Source organism: Phalangium opilio, unplaced genomic scaffold (genome assembly GCF_054372755.1).
Source record: "Phalangium opilio isolate 3A_F unplaced genomic scaffold, DU_Popi_V2 ptg000073l_1, whole genome shotgun sequence".
Taxonomy (NCBI): Eukaryota; Metazoa; Arthropoda; class Arachnida; order Opiliones; family Phalangiidae; genus Phalangium; species Phalangium opilio.
Genome location: NW_028324183.1, coordinates 354,922 through 373,998, shown reverse-complemented (window position 1 = coordinate 373,998; position 19,077 = coordinate 354,922). Strand labels below are relative to the sequence as shown.

General features: G+C 37.4%; 1 protein-coding gene and 1 long non-coding RNA gene across 2 annotated transcripts; both read left to right on the top strand.

The window, feature by feature from the left end:
• The first annotated feature begins 7,748 nt into the window (after nt 1-7,748).
• Nucleotides 7,749-8,152, top strand: LOC149659082 (uncharacterized). Its single transcript, XR_016369840.1, has 3 exons — nt 7,749-7,840; nt 7,908-7,937; nt 8,016-8,152. It is a non-coding gene; the product is annotated as an uncharacterized LOC149659082 (long non-coding RNA).
• Nucleotides 8,153-16,354: 8,202 nt separating this feature from the next.
• Nucleotides 16,355-17,603, top strand: LOC149659081 (protein regulator of cytokinesis 1-like). Its single transcript, XM_089844017.1, has 2 exons — nt 16,355-16,498; nt 17,057-17,603. The coding sequence occupies exons 1-2, from the start codon at nt 16,452-16,454 to the stop codon at nt 17,601-17,603; spliced, it is 594 nt and encodes a 197-aa protein (XP_089700143.1). The 5' UTR covers nt 16,355-16,451.
• Nucleotides 17,604-19,077: the final 1,474 nt, after the last annotated feature.

Sequence of the window (19,077 nt, the reverse complement as noted above, 5' to 3'; positions counted from 1 at the left end):
CTATTATTTCTGGTTTATTTCCTTTTTCCTTCTGCCATTCACACTCCCATTTGACATTTACTTTATAGTTGAGTGATTCTAACTTGGCTAACATGATCATGCTTCTAATATATCTAGAATTCAAAGTTTGCGCAGGGTCTCCGTGCAACGGCTTGTTTCTGTTTAAAGGAAAGTGTATTTTACACCCATGATAGAAACACCCCCAATACTCGAATATTTCCTGGTTGATTTCACAAAAACCATCTACTTTGAGTTTTTGTATTCTGGTTTCTTTACCTCTAAAGGATGATTGGATAGATATATTTCGTTTGTGTGCGGTCCACTCAAGCCATTCTATAGCACCCATTGACTGATTTTCACTAAGTATATAATAATTTGCCGGTATGATGCCTATAGTATCGGGTTTAAGATCATTTCGGCGAAACACGTGAGAGCACACGCCAGGAAGAGTAATTGCGCCGCAATTAAATGGATCAACGCCTGTTACTTTAAGCAGTAGGGTACGAAAAGTTAAACAACCTAGGAATAGTAAAACCGTGTCGTTCTCACAATAATAATTGAGTTCCTTCAAGAAGTCGAAACCTTTACCTTTACTATCTTCTGCGTTATGCCATTTTAAGAAGGCATCTAAATTCTTCCTTGTAAAATATTGACAACCATAAGCTTCGATAGGGGGCAGATTAGTCTCTATAGCATAGTTGGTTTCATTCTGTCTATTTACATCAAAATTGTGTTCTATTACATTGAATAAAAAATGTGGGAAATACCCTTTGACTGCATCAGGTATACAAAAAGTAGCGGGAAACTTTGCTAAGGCTACAGGGGATGTAATTATAAGAATCCAGAAATAGCAAGTTAAACAATTTTATTTCTAAAATTCGAGTTCCGTTAATTTTCAAAGATGGAACGAATTTTTCATCCCTATTAATGATTTCTCGAATTAGTAACTGATTATCATAATTACTGCCATAGTGAGACAGTATGATGACGTTCGTAACGGCATGCAATTGCATTAAATAATCTAAAAATAAAGCTATAGGATTTCCGCCTGAAAATTGCTGTTTACGCCTACCAAACTGACTACACATAATACAGTTAAAATTTAGGGACGTTTCATATATACAAAACTCACACACGGTTATACTGACTAACAGGATAGCCTGGTGTTCATAGGCTCCTAACTTTTCCTGACAAACCTTAGTTTGTATACATTCTATATCAAAGAAAATATACATAAGGTTGGACTGATTAGGTCTAGGTTTCTTAACGGATGGCACTTTCAGGGGTTTATCTTTGATAACCTGGATATAACATAAGTGATTGCTAGGTTGATATTTCTTACAGATCTGACAATATATATCCCCACACGTATGCATCGCAGTTCTTCGGGAAAAATCAATAATTTTTAAGCAGTCTTTACAGTGAAAAAGACGTTCACATAGCGACTTTTTATTGCTGGAAGATGCTAAGTGACTTTGATAACAATCATCGCCTAAGAATTTTCGCAAACAAAACCCACAAGCTATCTTGGGGCCTTGGCATATAGTGGGTCTCATGCAACTAAAACAAAGTCATTACATTTTTGGGACTGTATTCGCCAATAGGGTACGAGACATTTTTCGCAGAATCGGTCATGATTAAAAAGTGGTCTTAATCTTGTAATAACGTTATAATGGTTATTTTCATTCAATAAAAAGAGGCGGGGCCTAGTATCATCGGGATCGTTTTCACCTAAAATCAAAACAAGGACGCTGTTTTCGAATTTGTAGACGAAAATCGAATATTTATTTAAATTATTTTTTAAAAGATTCAGCCGTCCCACAATCACTAGCCCTTACTCCTGCCTTAAGACATAGTTCTAAAGCAGCTTCTTGCTGCATTTTGTTCTCATCTCTATATGTAGATAATGATTGGTAATGGGTCTTTATAATCTTGTCTCCGGTTGTATCATTAGCATAATTTCTATGAGATATAGCCACACAAAGAGCTCAGGCAAGACAGATGTTATCTGAATTAACTATACGTACAATACCACGTCTATCTTTGCAAAATAGATTAAAAGGTTTAATACCTCGGGGTAACGTGAGGGTCTTGCCCTCAGGTATTCGTACAATGCTAAAAATGAGTTTAATAGGACCCAGGAAAAATGATTCCATTTCGTCATCATATAACATAACACTAAGCTGGTCGAAAAGAATATTAGGGTCGACTTGATCTGCTCTTCTAAAAGATAATTCTAGTTCGGATCTGCAAATAGTTGCCGCACTCTTTAAAGTGATTTGGACGTAATCTGTAGGGCTGTACTTACTAAGGATGCATTTTGTTACGGTACATACACTAGCGACGGGATCTTCAGTAATTCTGAGAACCACCTCCCGACCATACATGTTAAAATGTTTGTAAAATTTCTCACTTTGCCCTAGTATCTCGCAAGAGGGTACGGTGTCAATAGGTATGGGCGGGTCCGTTTCTCCTCCTCCGCATTGTACATCGATTTCATCGTCAGAAAGCGCCTCTTCAGAACCGTTCTCCCTCTCTAAGGTATCGTTCAATAGTGTCTCTTGTAAGGGTGGTCTTTGATCCGTTCGGTCTAAAAACTCGGATATCTTTTTGTCATATTGTGAGCTGTTGAAGTCGGCGATTAGTGTTTCTTCTTCTTGTATAACCCGTTCAATTTCTTCTTGTCGTTTCGCCATACGATCTGAGTATTCAGTTATTAAGGGACTCGGAATTAGATTCCTTAGGCTTTCCAATTGTTCTAGATTATTACAGTCCTTGGGTGTTCGACCAACTGTTTTCATATATTCGAGTAAGTCGAGGCAAGCTTGACTAACATTTAAGTCACCTTGTACTACGAATTGTGGCAGAATCTGAGGTCCGTGCACTGGATCTATTCGCAGATAGGCGCATAGGTAGAAATAAAACTCTTATATTAAACGTAACGGCCAGGGTCTATTTATAGTCAGTTCGTTCAAAGTTGTACGGAGAGTTTCAGGATCCATGTTTATCTTTCGGTGCTTGAAGATCGACTGTGTATTTTGATCATTTCTTTAGCCCCTTTTATACTAAATTTCATAATAAAAACGCGCACATTCCTCAATCATTTAACAATAGCCCTTATTGCTTATCAGTCATCAGATGTTTTGCTCTCAAGGAATTTTCTTACAAACACCGTAAATACCTAATTTTATTGGGATAATAAATAAAAAACATGGTATGTAAAGTATTTATAGAGATTCTCAAATGAGAAAATACCCTTTGTTATCCTCACGTCTGTTAAATAATAAAGTTCCGAATTTTTCTTACAGGTCATAAAAACCATTGTAAATTTTTCAAAAAAAATGCTACCTTAAGCTAACGAAATTTCTTAATAGACACGCCCACATTATTCAATCGTTCAACAATAGCCTGATTTATTGCTTATCAGTTACCAGATGTTTTCTCACTATGTATTTTCGGACCCATGCCTGTTAATAGTTTAGATCAAAAGAACGATGGATTTGCTTTATGTCAAAAACAATGTCGCCAAAAGAGTGGCCTATAAATAGAATTTTGTTACAAACACCGTAAATACTTAATTTTATTGGGGTAATAAATAAAAAACATGGTGTGTAAAGCGTTTCTAGAGATTCTCAACTATGGTAGTATCCTTTGATATCTTCACATTGTACACTTTTCAAAAAGTTACTTTCAACTCTACCTTAAGCTAACCTATGACCCTATAGTTTCTCACGGTCCTGAATATGATTGTGTAGGCGAGAAGTCGGCCTGCTCCATGACATAAACTTGGATATAACACATTTGTGTGAGCAATAAATCACAAAATAAATTCCAATGATAACAAATGGTTCGACCAACCCCCAAAGCCATTGCATGAACGTGTTAACGGAATAGGCAATAATCAGCCCGGTAGTAACTAGGCATTTAAATATAACATATTTAATTCCTTAAGAGGCTAAATTTCTAAACTTTTGAAAAAGAGACAATGCCAATCGAAATAGTATTCGTTACATACCGACGATATAGTACAGTGTTTTGGATGCAAACTGCATTTTATTAGCCTGGAAACCCATTCCTTACGAAGATAGAAGAAATTACTATAGGTTAAATCAAATGCAATTTAAAATGAAAATTGAAAAAATGTCTTTTTTTATTAGAACTTATACTTTTAAAGAAAGTAATATTTTACTTTATATTACGGTCTCTATAAATTTTATTCCTACAAAAGCATCCTTTGTTATAATCTTACAAAACTATAAGCCTACACAATCAATCAAATATTGACAGGTAAAAAGAGGAAAGCCCGGTCCAGGCCTTAACAGTACCTGCCTTCTTGTTTTCTTGCATATTTATGGAATTACAGAAGATGTAAAATATTATTTTCGCTTTGGTCGGTGGCAAAGTAATTGATTCAAAAAAATTGTTGCTTATGGTGTACAGATGGTGTACAGAACTAGGTGTTATCTTTTATAAGTTTCCAATTGAAAAAAAGGGGAGGGGTTGCAAGAGCTGAAGAAACTTACTTTCGACCAAACATCAAAGGTAAACCGAATTGAACCATGCGTTGACAAAACATCCACCCCCAGGCCTGTTGCTTCTAGATTTGTATGGTCCTGTAGCGCGTGTAGTAAGATACAACTGATTCCGTATATATCTTACATTTTTTAAATGTTTATATAGCCTTCCCTAATGGCGTTAGCTTGTTATCGAATTTATTCTCCAACACGGTTGCATACTGCGGAAAAATAACGCCATAAAGGAAAACTTTTTAGAACTCCAAAAGAAGAATTTTATGGTATCCGCCTGTAAGGTAATCTCGGGATTGGATGCGACGATGTTTTTACATGCATTGTACTAAAAGATCCTAAAATAGAATACCAAACAGTGATTATAGCCCCCCCCCTCCCCGACTAAGCCTCTTCAAGAAAAAAATATATCACAATAGAATTTTTACTAGTTGAAAAGGGTCGTAGGACGCCATGAACGCGTTGAACTCATTCTAATTTAGGAGTGGAACCTTGCGTTGACAAAACATCCACCCCCAGGCCTGTTGCTTCGATATTTGTATGGCCCTGTAGCGTTTGTTGTAGGATACAACTGAGTCCGTATATATCTTACATTTTTTAAATTGTTTATATGGCCTTCCCTAATGGCGTTAGCTTGTTATCGAATTTATTCCCCAACACTGTTGCATACTGAGGAATAATAACACCGTAGGAACAATTTTTAGACTTCTACAATAGGAATTTTATGGTATCCGCCTGTTAGGTAAGCACGGGATCGGAAGCGAAGATGTTTTTACATGAATTGTACTAAAAGATCCTAAAATAGAATACCAAACAATGAACATAGCCCCCCCTCTCCCCGACCAAGCCCCTTCATGAAGAAATATATCACAATAGAACTAACACTAGTTAAAAAGGGCCGTAAGACCCCATGAACGCGTTGAAATCATTTTCAAAACTAAGGACATCATCCTGCCTTCCACTATAGTAACCTCTATAAGCTTTTAACGTGGATTGTTACTATTCGAGACTGTAAATACGGTTAAAGAAGCTTGTACTGTTAAACGGTATACTCCTATTGGATAGAATCCCGTTGGACCGAATTCAGATTTCTACAAATGTAGCCAAATTTAAAACCATTTATAGCCCAAGGAGCGATTTTCTGCTGAATGGGAATATTTATATGGAAGAGCTTTCGACTGAATGGGATGTGTTTACACATATAATCATAGCGTTTTCCTTGAGTTGCCAAGCTCCAGTAGCGCAATGGATTAAGTGATTTGGATGATCGAAGAAGTTAAGCAGCATCGAGTGCCGTCAGTACTTGGGAGGGAGATCTTGTTACGTTAGGTAAGGTTAGGTTAGGGTTAGACAATTTCAAAAATGAAAGTAATTTACTGAAATTTATTGAAGAATGTCATTGGTGAACATACATATTATTTGCTGCAATATAGAAGTTTAATAAGAATATCAATTTTATTGTCTGGTTAGGTTAGGTTAGGTTAGGTTAGTAATATTTTATAATTCATTTAACAATGTTACGCCTTTTCCAAAATATTGATGTTTAGTTTCATTGACTTCTCAAATAATTTGCCTTTTCCAAAACCTTACGGTTATGTAATGTTAGGTTAGGTTAGGTTATTTTAGGTGAGGTTAGGGTTACTAATATTTTATAATTCATTTAATAATGTTACGCCTTTTCCAAAATATTAATGTTTAGCTTCATTGACTTCTTAAATAATTTGCCTTTTCCGAAACATTACTGTTATGTTAGGTTTGGTTAGGTTAGGTTAGGTTAGTAATATTTTATAATTCATTTAACAATGCTACGCCTTTTCCAAAATATTGATGTTTAGTTGCATTGACTTCTCAAATCATTTGGCTTTTCCAAAACATTACTGTTATGTTATGTAATGTTAGGTTTGATTTGGTTTGGTTAGGTTAGGTTAGGTTAGTTATATTTTATAATTCATTTAATAATGTTACGCCTTTTCCAAAATATTAATGTTTAGCTTCATTGACTTCTTAAATAATTTGCCTTTTCCGAAACATTACTGTTATGTTAGGTTTGGTTTGGTTTGGTTAGGTTAGTAATATTTTATAATTCATTTAACAATGTTACGCCTTTTCCAAAATATTGATGTTTAGCTTCATTGACTTCTCAAATAATTTTCCTTTTCCAAAACATTACTGTTATGTTAGGTTAGGTTTGGTTTGGTTTGGTTAAGTTTGGTTAGGTTAGGTTAGACAATTTCCAACAATGAAAATTAATTACTAAAATTTATTGAAGAATGTTATTGGTGAACACAAATATTATTTGCTGCAATATCAAGAAGTTTAATTAAAAAATCAATTGAAAAATAGGAATGAAAGGAAAATTCATGATTGGAAAACCGCCCAAATTGCGGTATTCGGTCTAATGGGATTCGGTCGAACAAGACATTCGATCCAATGGGATTCGACCCAATGGTAGACAATCCTGTTAAACCAAAGACGGATGATCAAAGCAATGTTGAAGGGAGTTTTTCCAAATATATCCAAAAAGAAAGACACCTGAAAAATAGTCCAATAGCAAGGCTTCGGACCAATTTTCCCGCGAAAATTTTTACCCTTGTACATGCTAACCATCTTGGAGTGACGTGTTTGATCTCGAACACGCCTTGACCCTAGTAAAAAGTATAAAATGAAGAGGTCGAGCCCCCAAAGGCACCACTTTCTCTCAAGCCAAAGTCAAAAATGAACCAGCAGCAACAACCCATGGACCTTTCTTCAACAGGGTAAGAAAAAAACTTTTTTAGAAAGTTATCTTTTTAAAAGAAGACTTAGAAAATCTTTCTCTACAGCTACGTCCACGGAGTGGACACTCCGTACTCCCCCGACGAGTTTTCGGACTCGCCGGGGACATCCTGTTCGAGGTCACCCGAGGCTTACCCTCAACGCCCTCATTGCGTCGTCGGGCCTCAGCGACGACGCAACCCGTCACCGCCGCCCAGCTTGCCGCCGACCCCACCGCCCAGCCTGCCACCGACGCCACCACAGAGTCCAGAACCCCTGCCCCCATATCAACCTCTCCCGGCCATTTATTACCCATGGTTAGCCATGCCTCGGCCGGGAGAGGCTGATTTAAACGTCAATAGTGACTTGTAAGTGAACCTTTTATCTTTGGGGTAATATAACGCGAAATTATAATTTCTATTTACTCGTAGCCTCATCTATCAACTCCAATTGTATCTGGCGGTACTTGCGGAGGTCATTAGGGATAATGATTACTTAAATGACCTGTTGAATCAAGTTCGGCAGGTCATTTATAATCACGCAATTTTCATCCCCGATGAGTAAGTATTTTTAAAAAAGTTTTATTCCGTAGATATTTTGAACTAAATTTTATAATTTCTATTACAGCCTCCTGGCCTTTAACTGCCGAGGGTTCCGGTAAGCTAAATACATTTCTTACCCCTGTATACACAATATTAACAAGTAATAACTAATTTTACTCTCTCTCTTCCTCAGTGTAACCCTCGAGCTAGGGCAGTTAGTCCTGTACCGCCGGGTGCGATTTTTGGAGGTGCCGCCGCCTGCTGCACTAGTGTTCGAGAACTGGGATGAAATATTTTTCCGATGGTTCTCGGCACTAGTGCAGATCCTCACCCAACCGTGAGGAGGGGGTGGGCGGATGTAAAAAAAATGTTAAAAAAAATATTTTTGTAAATTTTTTTTAAAAAATTGTAAATTTTTTGAAAAACTAAATTCTGATTTGACCTTATATACTTTTCTTTATTTAAATTAAGCTTATATTTTTACCTTTCAAAGTTTAGTTTATTTTTCTAAACTCTAATTTCATAGGCTTAAATAGTAAAAGGGAAAAAGATAGCTTAAAAATGTATGATATGTATATAGAAAATATATAACAGTTTTTCGGTTCAATTCAATTTATTTTAAACATAAAATTAAATACAAATAAAATTAAAAATGAGTTAGTAAATGCATACGGGAATAATTTGCCACCTTTTTCAAAATATTGTCCTTCACATTTATCAAATTCAGGAAAAATTTGCCACCTTTTCTAAAATATCGTCCTTCACATTTGTCAAATTACCAAATAATTTGACAAATATGAATTTAGACGTATTCCGAAAACTAACTTCGCTATAGTTTATCCGTATGGCCGGTTTCAATTGCCTTAAAAAACCGAAAATTTTTAATGCTTTTTCTATGGGACCGCTAACCCTAAAAACTGTGAATTTTCCTTTAACCTTACGGAAGGTTTTCAAGTCATATCTACAAGGGCCTACCGGCCCTGTAGAATAAAAAAACTGATGTACCCACTACACTATGGAAAGAAAAATTTAAATAAACGTTTTTTTATTGATTGCTATATTTATTTTGATGTTTCAACAAATGATTACATAAAAACAATAGAACCAAAGCTTCATTATACATTAAATCATATGGATTACATAAATCTTGAATAATAACGTTTAGATTGTAACCGTAACAGGCATTAAATAGATAAAAAATACAATGTAAACCGCATGTTAAAGATAATGGATATTGAACAGGTACAGGGTTTATAAACCATTCTTTAGCGTAGACGTAAAGATCGTTAAGATTATAATAAGAGGGATCATTTCCATAAGAATTAAAAAAGCTTCCTACATTATTATTTACATATATAGCTAACGAATGAAGTCCTGGACTCGATGAAGGTTCCGTATTTAGACAAAAGCAATATTTATCTTGCTTTGGTGGTAATGGTTTTTGATCGAAAGCAAATACACCGAGGAAAAAAGGTCTTGTTACAGGTTCACACGTTAAAATTTCGATTATTTCCACGGTATTCATTATCCCGATGGGTTATAAATCACGGTACGATCTTTAGAAATAATAATTTCAGATTCGAACTCGGCGTACACTGTTACAGACTTTACGTTATGGAATAGCGGAGATTTGAACTTCATAGATATTCTTAGGCTTCCCTGTTTGTTTCTTGACAAATGTTCAGCGCCCGCTTGCTCTTCCGGTGTAAGATCGAACGCATACAGAGCGTTACCCTCTTTAAATTCTTCGAAGGTAATACAGTTTCCTTTATTACTTTTGAACAAATCCAAGGCCGTATAGTTTGAGAGGTACTCTCTGGAATACTCGTTAACGGCATAGTGGGGTGTAAACGGAGGATTGGGATATGTTTGATTTCCAATTGTTAGTGCCAAGTAGCTTAAATTAAAATGATTGAATTCAAAGCTATTCAATTCTAGGACTCCATTGAAGGCTGTTGTTCTAACTAAGCCGATAACTACGCGTGATGGTTGTTTTTCCATAAAGACATTTTCACGTATAATGTCAGTGGAACCGCTACTGATGGAAAAGTATTTTAACATTGTTCTGTTAATCGGATAAATTACATTGTGCTTTTCGTGTACCATCGCCAGAGCTAACATAATCTCATTATTTATTTTAATCTTTTTTATAAATAATGTAACATCGTCAAATTTTAATTTTAAATTTAGGATTAAGTGCTATTGTAGATATAATTGCAAATTCATTAACTGACTTTATGAAGCGAAACCGTACATCAATATTATTAATGAGAAATCGACTTATTCGACATACATCTAAATGTAAATCACCCAACAGATCAATGCGTTTCGATAGGGCAGCCCGATCTCTTCGTTTCAGCATTCCATTCTTGTCGTTGTTTGACGCGGGTAAAAACATTTTACTAGCGTCCACAGGGTCATCTTTGTAATAAATTTTTGAAGAAAGATAGGCCTTTTTGGCACTTGTACCATAGTTTAAATGTGTTTCAAAAAATGCCAAATATGGGTAGGCATTCGTTGGTGTATTAACTTGCGTATCTCCAAAAAATACGTCAACTTGACTAAATAAAGATGCGTGTAATAAATTTGTAGGACCAACGTCCTTGTCTTGGGTAGTTAAAGAAGATCCATCCTCCTTAACTAGTTTGACTCGAACTTGCAATAAGGTTTTAGACAAATCCATATAGACGTCATTAGATCCGGGGATAAAAAATTCAATTGGTCCATCATCAGAAAGCGAAGCCAAAGCTTTATACATAGCATAATCACTATTTTCTATGTTGTAATTTGTTGGTGGCTCCGCGAACAAATCCAGTTCAGACATCATTCCTTCAACCATTGTTATTTTTAATCGAGAAAATCGGTTTTCGTTCTTTTTCTCTTTTTTGATCGCTTTTTAGGCTTCAGCTTTCTGCGAAGTCCTTGGCCCGTTTGTTGTTGAGCCAAGTGTTGGCTAGCCTTTTGTAGTAAATTTGATCCTGCTTCGCTCAAATTTGATTTCAATGATTCTCTTAGGTTTCTTCCTGCTACGAGATCCCCTGCTATTCTCGACCCCGTTCTGAGAGCTTCCCTACCTAACACTTTACCCGCTGGTCGAAATGTCGGTGTAATATATCTGATTAAACTTTTGAAGACACTTCCAAGGCCGTTTCCTCTTTGAAATACAGGCCCCCGGAAGTGATTAAGACCACTTCCGGTTTGGCTTAAGTAGTAGTTTAGATATATGTTACCTCGTGACATGCTTGAGAATGAAATGAAGTTTTATGACGGACTTGTTTAATTTAAACATAATATTTTCTCCGAAATCTGTCCTCATATCAATTTCGATCATTTCAAATGATGGACATCTTAAAGGGTAATAATCAATGTTTTGAAACCTATGTACAGCTAAGCTAGAAGATTTATCATTTATTATTGGTATAACCCTCAGAAGAGGGGCATAAACGTCACCAACCACTTGTGGTAGAATTAAATTTGTATAAATGTACAAACTAGCCGTACCCTTGTCTATATCGGCTACGCTTTTTCCAGTTTCATCCATAAGGGGTCTATCCATTTGGTCCATATGAAACCCTAATAGTCTACCTAGACCAGACTGATTTTTGTTAAAACACAAATAATAGTTATTTTCACATTTTACGTTTACTTTTCCGTCGGGATTAAGCTTAATTACAAAATTACTACTGTGTTCTCGAGGAATTGCGTGGCGCATTGCTTCAATAACATTTTCAATATGGTTATACTGGCCGGGTTGAATTTGCAGAGTAATTTCCCTTGGATTCGTTGGGCCTTTTCTTTTTCTTATATGGAAAAAATTATTGGAACTATTTAGTTCTAAAGGATCGTCTTTCTTTCTTTTAATCAGTTCTTCGGGAAAAGTGTATCTCTCTTTGATCCAGTCCAAGAAGGGTAAGCCCAAGATTTTCCCCATTTCTTCCGGTATTTGAACTTCATATCCATTTTTAGCTCTCAGAGCGCAAAAAGCCTTCTCATTGTCATCAATGTAGGTGATAAACATAAACCGACCGTCGTATTTCGGGGGGTATGGCATTATTAATAGATTTAATGAAACTCTTATAAACATCGTAGTCGTCTCCACGCAAGTTTCCCGCGACAAGTTGTATCTTAAACTGGTCCCAACTGTTTTCAGTATAGTCATGTACTCCAGCATTGAAATATAAATAATCGCCGGATACGTTATCCCAAGCCTGGGGTAAAAATGCTTCGGCAAGCCCCACATGCCAATAACCAACTAAGTTTAAAGGAGTTGGTAACTGAACTTTAAAATGAGATTGCGTGTTATCCGGAAAGACATTCATAGAAGCCGAACTTACGAGTGTAACATAAAATGAATCGTTCGACATGGTTAACTAGCTTAAAATGAACATTTATTTATTTGCCAATAGACATATATCAGTAGATCACTTTTTGAAGTTCGCATTCGTAAAAGGCACCTCTTATTTCTTCGTCGTTGTAATCTTTAACTACGTAACAAACTGGATTTCTGTAAAGAACTTTTGATACGGTAAATATTTCCCTCGTCCAATAGCCTTTATAACCCTTTTCGAAAAGAGGTTTACTCTTTGACAGTCTGACAAAATCACCAATCTTTAACTTTGGGGATTTAGCAGGTTTTTGATTGCCATACAAACGTTGCCATACTAAATGTTCATTTTCGATATTAACATCTTTTGGAGCGAAACCAATACTTGAATGCGTACTAGAGTTATAGGCCTTCATGATTTTTGGCAAACTACCAATATAATTATATTTTTTGGTTCTTGTAAATAGTTTGAATATTTTATCCTTTAACGTTCTGTTAAATCTTTCAATAACACCGCACTTTATCCTTCCAACACTTGTATAGAGTTGAATACCTTCTTTCTTCAAATATTCTTTAAACAATTTTGATAGAAATTCACTACCTTGGTCAACATTAATACGCAAAGGCTTTCTCTCTTTGATCGCTTTCTGAAATGCGCTTAAAACTTCTCTACTAGTTTTATTCTTTAATGGAAAACTCCAGGCATATTTTGAGAATACGTCTATTATAGTCAAGATGTATTTAAACCCTTTGTTATGCTTTTTGATACGTCGTAGATCAATTAGATCGCATTGAAATACTTCATCAGCTGTTGTAGCATAAGTTTGATTTCGAGGGAAGTTTATTCTCCTTGGTTTATGAATAGTATATGTAGGTTGAGACTGAAGCGAAGTCTCAATTTTTTTCTTTGAAATACTTTTTACTCCTTGTTTCAATTTATTTATGCTTCCGTAACTAAGAGGGTTTTCAGAATCGTAATATACTCGGCTTAATTTTGATTCCATTGTTATTGCTAAGCTTAAACTTTATCACCCTATTCCTTTTATTTAGAATTGATTTCACTATAACAATACAACTGTATTCATACGCTATAAGTTATCACCATAAGTCTATAAGTATGGGTCTATAGGCTATATGCCAAAAGCATTAATCACCTACGTAAATAGTAAGAATTTAACAATAGAATTTTTCCTGGAATTGAATAGTACGAAACTAGAGCCGCGCGCGGAGTTAAAATGGGGGAAGGAACTCGCGGCGCGCGCGGGGAACCCCGCGGGGGTGAGTCTCGGGGGGGAAGGAACTCGCGCGCGGGGAACTCGCGGCGGCGGCGAACAATTCAAACCATTGAAATATGCTAATTTTAGTTCCCACGCTCCTAATTTATACCTCTACCGTGGTACGAAGTGGGGCTCTATACTACTATGGAAAAGGCACACCTCCGTCGACTCAGGATTCTTCGCCTTGGTCGTCGACGAGGTGTGCAAAATACACCGCCGAGGAGAAGAGAGGTGTGCACGGCATGGAAAAGGCACACCTCCGTCGACTCAGGATTCTTCGCCTTGGTCGTCGACGAGGTGTGCAAAATACACCGCCGAGGAGAAGAGAGGTGTGCACGGCATGGAAAGGCACACCTCCGTCGACTCAGGATTCTTCGCCTTGGTCATCGACGAGGTGTGCAAAATACACCGCCGAGGAGAAGAGAGGTGTGCACGGCTTGGAAAAGGCACACCTCCGTCGACTCAGGATTCTTCGCCTTGGTCGTCGACGAGGTGTGCAAAACACACCGCCGAGGAGAAGAGAGGTGTGCACGGCATGGAAAAGGCACACCTCCGCCGACTCAGGATTCTTCGCAGCAAAAATCTTTAATTACATTAGTTTTATGGTTTCTGCGGAATAAATAAATAAATGATTACAAGTTTCATAGATTGTTAGTACTTATAAAATTCGCATACATTTTTTTCTTTTCTTATACCTTCGAACATAACTTTAGTCATCGGACTCCTCGACGTGGTGTGTAAAATATACCGCCGATGAGAAGAGAGGTGTGCAACGGCATGGAAAAGGCACACCTCCTTAAAACTCGACGGCCCAGGATTCTTCGCCTTGGTCGTCGACGAGGTGTGCAAAATACACCGCCGAGGAGAAGAGAGGTGTGCACGGCATGGAAAAGGCATACCTCCGTCGACTCAGGATTCTTCGCCTTGGTCGTCGAAGAGGTGTGCAAAATACACCGCCGAGGAGAAGAGAGGTGTGCACGGCATGGAAAAGGCACACCTCCGTCGACTCAGGATTCTTCGCCTTGGTCGTCGACGAGGTGTGCAAAATACACCGCCGAGGAAAAGAGAGGTGTGCATGGCATGGAAAAAGCACACCTCCGTCGACTCAGGATTCTTCGCACTAAGGTTGATAGAAGTCCTCGTAGTTCGAACAGATACCAAAATTCTTTAATATTCTCTAATTATCTGAACAACGTTATTATTTCAATTGATATTAATTTAAATGCTGTATACTAAGCATTTGTGCATCGTTCTGACAGCTAGGATGAATAGTACGAGTTTGCAATGTGAAAAATGATATTCAATGTACGAATTAGCGTGTGTAAGGTGTGCCTTTTAGGGCAGTTCCGAACTGATGGAGGGAGTGTATAACGCCATCTATTCACGTACACGCGAAACAAAATGTGTTTACCGCCGTAGATGAAACCTTTGATCTGTGACGTCGAATTTCACCAATCGGCGCTACTCGATCTATAAATACTCTGGCTGGGACCAGTCCGGAGACCAGTAAATGATTTCAGACACTAGGGGGTCACTGGTCCAAAGGACTAGTTTAAAAAATATCCTTATTTCCCAGCCTGGCAGACAGACCCCAGCACGGTCCACTCGATCACGTTAGAAAATTATTTTCCGGACCGGAAATAAGCACAATACACGGGACATTGGCTACTGATCATTTGCCCTGCACCACGGCCTTGTTTCCGTCGCTGGTTATTTCCATCCCTGCATTTATGAAGTTTGAAAATTGGCCTTATTCCTGATCAGCGCCACCGAGGCGTAGCGGCGACTTTTGGAACTATAATAATACGGTAGCCAGTCAGAGGTGGCGCTAGTGTCGATGGACTCTGATGGAGATCTGTTATTTTCTCTGTTTTGATTATTACCGCTTCAACTTCAAAAAACATGTTTTAACAAATTATTATTAACCTAATAATCTCCAAATAGACCAAAATCGAATGAAAACTTACTCCGAAAGTCTTATTTCATAATATTAGACAGAATAAGAAAGGTAAAATCAACTTTTAATACTTTTGAAACCATATCACTCGTTAAGCCTTGGCTATTCACATGATTCAGAAAGATCAACAAAACATAGAAAATAACAGATCTCCATCAGAGTCCATCGACTCCAGCGCCACCTCTGATTGCCTACCGTATTGTTATAGTTCCAAAAGTCGCCGCTACGCCTCGGTGGCGCTGATCAGGAATAAGGCCAATTTGTTGACCAACAGCGAGGGAAATAAGGCGGTGGCACAGGGCAAATGACCAGTTTAAAAATTGCCTGGACCAGTTTAAAAATTAAATCGAAGGGGGGTCAGTGGTCCATAGGACCACTAAGAAAATTCAAGGGTTTCCATAGTCCAGACATTAGCTAATATATTTTAATTATCCACTTCTTCAATTTAGCAGACAACGCGCCGTGGTCAGTGGTCATGGACCAGTTTATTTATTCCAGGCCAGAGGGGTCGCTGGCCCAATGTCCAGTTTAAAAAAATCCTTATTTCCCACCCTGTTGACCAATCAGGGATAAGAGAGTTGAGATGGATTGGAAATGATGATGGGCGACGTGCGGCACCATATCTCTCCCAATGTACCTTGCGCACGCCCCTACCTTTCGGTAGGCGATTGCTAAGTGCTGCCGCGTAGCGCCGTTTTATTTGTATGAGAACTAGCTTCTATTTTTAAGATAGAGGGAGCGTCCTTTACAATTTCCTCCGGTACGACCCTACCTAACCGCTGAGGATGCTGGGAGGGCTATGGTGCCGTAGGTGGGGGTACACAGGCAACGCTATAGGTATGAGCGTTTCCACTCCATTCCTCTCTCCTTCAAGGACCAACAAGAAGATTCGCGAAAGCCACTTGCATTCGGAGGCGGTTGAATATAAAAACGCCTAACCGTTCATGATTCAGTTTAGTTAGATTTGAATTGTGGATTTTACTATAAATATATTTTTGCCGAATATTTAACTAATAAAGTTAAGTTTAATTATGGTGTCAACAGAGCGAACAATTATTTTGGGTGATCTGCATGAATTTAATAGCGAGGAGGACGGCCCCCAGACCTGTAATTGAAAGGTAAATGAGCCCGTTTTTGATATTATCAACCGAATAAAATAACCCCTTCATTAAAAATTACTAAATTTGATAGGTTTTAAACCAAAATACTGCTGCCTTTTCCAAATTATTGCTTGTTTATTGCCACCTGTTATACAATATTGCTATTTTAGTTTCTTTCTACTACTCTTGTCTTAGCCTGTAGCGAAAATTGTACTTATAAATCATATTAAACTTAACCCCTTTTACCATTATCGGATCTGCTAGGTTGGAATTTATTATAACAGCGTACCAACCTCTATAGTTTTAAGTTGTAAAGCTAGGTGTTTCTTTAATTTGGGGATGGGTTTTTGATTACTTGAATGTGCAGTGAAATCATTTCTAAGAGATTCAGCAACGTAATGCAATTAATTCTGACTGATAATACCAGAAGTAAATATTTACTTCTGATAATACTTAATAATGAACGTTTTAGTTATTGAGTTAATTATGTTTAAGACATAAAAATTGTTTAGTCTCTGACGTAGCTACAAATTATCACCCAAACGTTTCTGAAGTATCCCTTTTTCTTTTTCGAAGGTTCAATCTTGTCAAGAGGGTAACCAAAATGCTAGTTAAATCCCAGGAAACCTTGAGCGACACATGGGCCAAGATTGGCTTATCTGAAAAGGAACAATGGGATAGACTGCTAGTAGTATTCAATTGTCACAGAGAGGTGCAACATCAAATGGTAAAAGAGGAGGAAAATCTGCTTCTTCGAATGGAAAGGTTGGTTGAAGAGTTAAAAACCGAGTACATCAATCTCTGCCAACAATTAAAAGTGGACCAGGAGTACGATGTTAACAGCGTGGGAAACATGGATCTGCTACATCAGGAGTTCCATTTGAAAGGGAGAGTCGAAAGGCTTTTGAAGAGAAAGTACGAACGTTTGGAGCGACTAACCAGTTTGCTGAAGGAGGAACAAGAACTATGCCAGATTCTCAGCATGTCTTCAATTGATAATGGAACAGCCAGAACTGGAGACGAGGATGTTGATGACGCTAATGTTCCATCTGAAAAACAGTTGGATGAAATAAACCAACATATCCTGATGTTACAAGATGAAAAGGTGAAAACAGTTTTTTGAACTCGAGGTATTCGTTGACTAGTACCATACTTTCTATCATTGTATTCGTTGATTATACTCTACCAGAATATCTTCTATGATTAAATGACAAAATCCCAAAGATAATGTCGCCATCTAGTATTTAACAAATATTTATCTTTTTTCCATATATTTAATTTTATCGGGTATTTTATTGAGTTTTATAAAAACTGTGGTCATCTCGATTAGTAAATCTAGTTCAATCAATTATAATACTCGTATTGATACTCGATGCATACCCATGGTATTTAAAAAAAAAATTGTCTTAAGGTTTCAAATATCTGCCATTTGTTCTCATGCACCCAAATAAATAGTTTAAGCATGTCTAGTCTGTGGTTTTAATTCAAACAAATGCAACTAGATGGCTCCCATAGTCGAGGGGAGGAAATGACTGGTGTGCCAAGCTTAGCAGTGGCTAGTTTCAGCTCCGCCCTCGTTGACGAGTTCTGGCAGTTTTGAAGGGCTTTAGTGAAAAATAGTTCAGCGGACCATTTATCTCTTATAATGCCAGCCTTCGATATTCGTCTTGATTCCTTTCCAATGTACCGAATTCCCAATCAACCGGAACCAAAATGGGAAGATTCCATTAGATCGTACTCCCACACTTTGGACGGTTAACGAAAAGTAGTAATTAGCCTCCAGGGACTGCACTTGACGAATGTGGTTAATGTCTTTTTCGTCCTATATTAATAAACTAGCAAATAATCACATCTTCAATGTTAAGTCTTATATAAATATGAAGGAAAGGTTAAATACGCCATAATCCTTGACATTTCCTTTCATATTATTTTATAATGATGTTTGTAAGGACCAATTTATATTTAATTTTGGATAAATAAGCATTCTACAGTAAATTGTTGAGAAATTATCGGATACTATTGGATTTTCAATATGGTTTTGTTAGTAAACCTCATAACGTTTTAGGCAAACTGTCAGGATTGAACACCTTCATTGTAATCTTGGATGATTCTGTACACCTTTCGCGATTGAACGCCTAATATTTCCTAACTGTTCAAGAATGAACAATTGCTTTCAAGTTTGCATCCCCATTGAATGCTTTTTTCTTAGAGTTTATCACGATCTGTGCAATTTTATAGCAAACTTGGCAGGTCATTTTCTTCCCTGGCCAAAATTTGTCAGTAGTGTGCAAATTTGTCGTGTTAATTTATGGTTTGTGCAACTTGGGTCAAAAGCGTGTAAAATTGGTATGGCATTTTGGGATTTGTGCAACTTAGGTCGAAGACGTGCAAACTTGGTATGCCATTTTGGGACCAGTGCAAATTTGGTAAGACTCGTACAAACTTGGCAGATTATTTTGGGATCTGCCCACCTTTGGTCGAAAACGCCCAAACTTGGATTAGTTCTGGTCGGTTTTTTTCTAACAGTGTAGGACAGAAAACCTTGACGCTGTCACAAGAATCCATAGCCACAGTGTTCACCCCCATTTGAAGTGTTT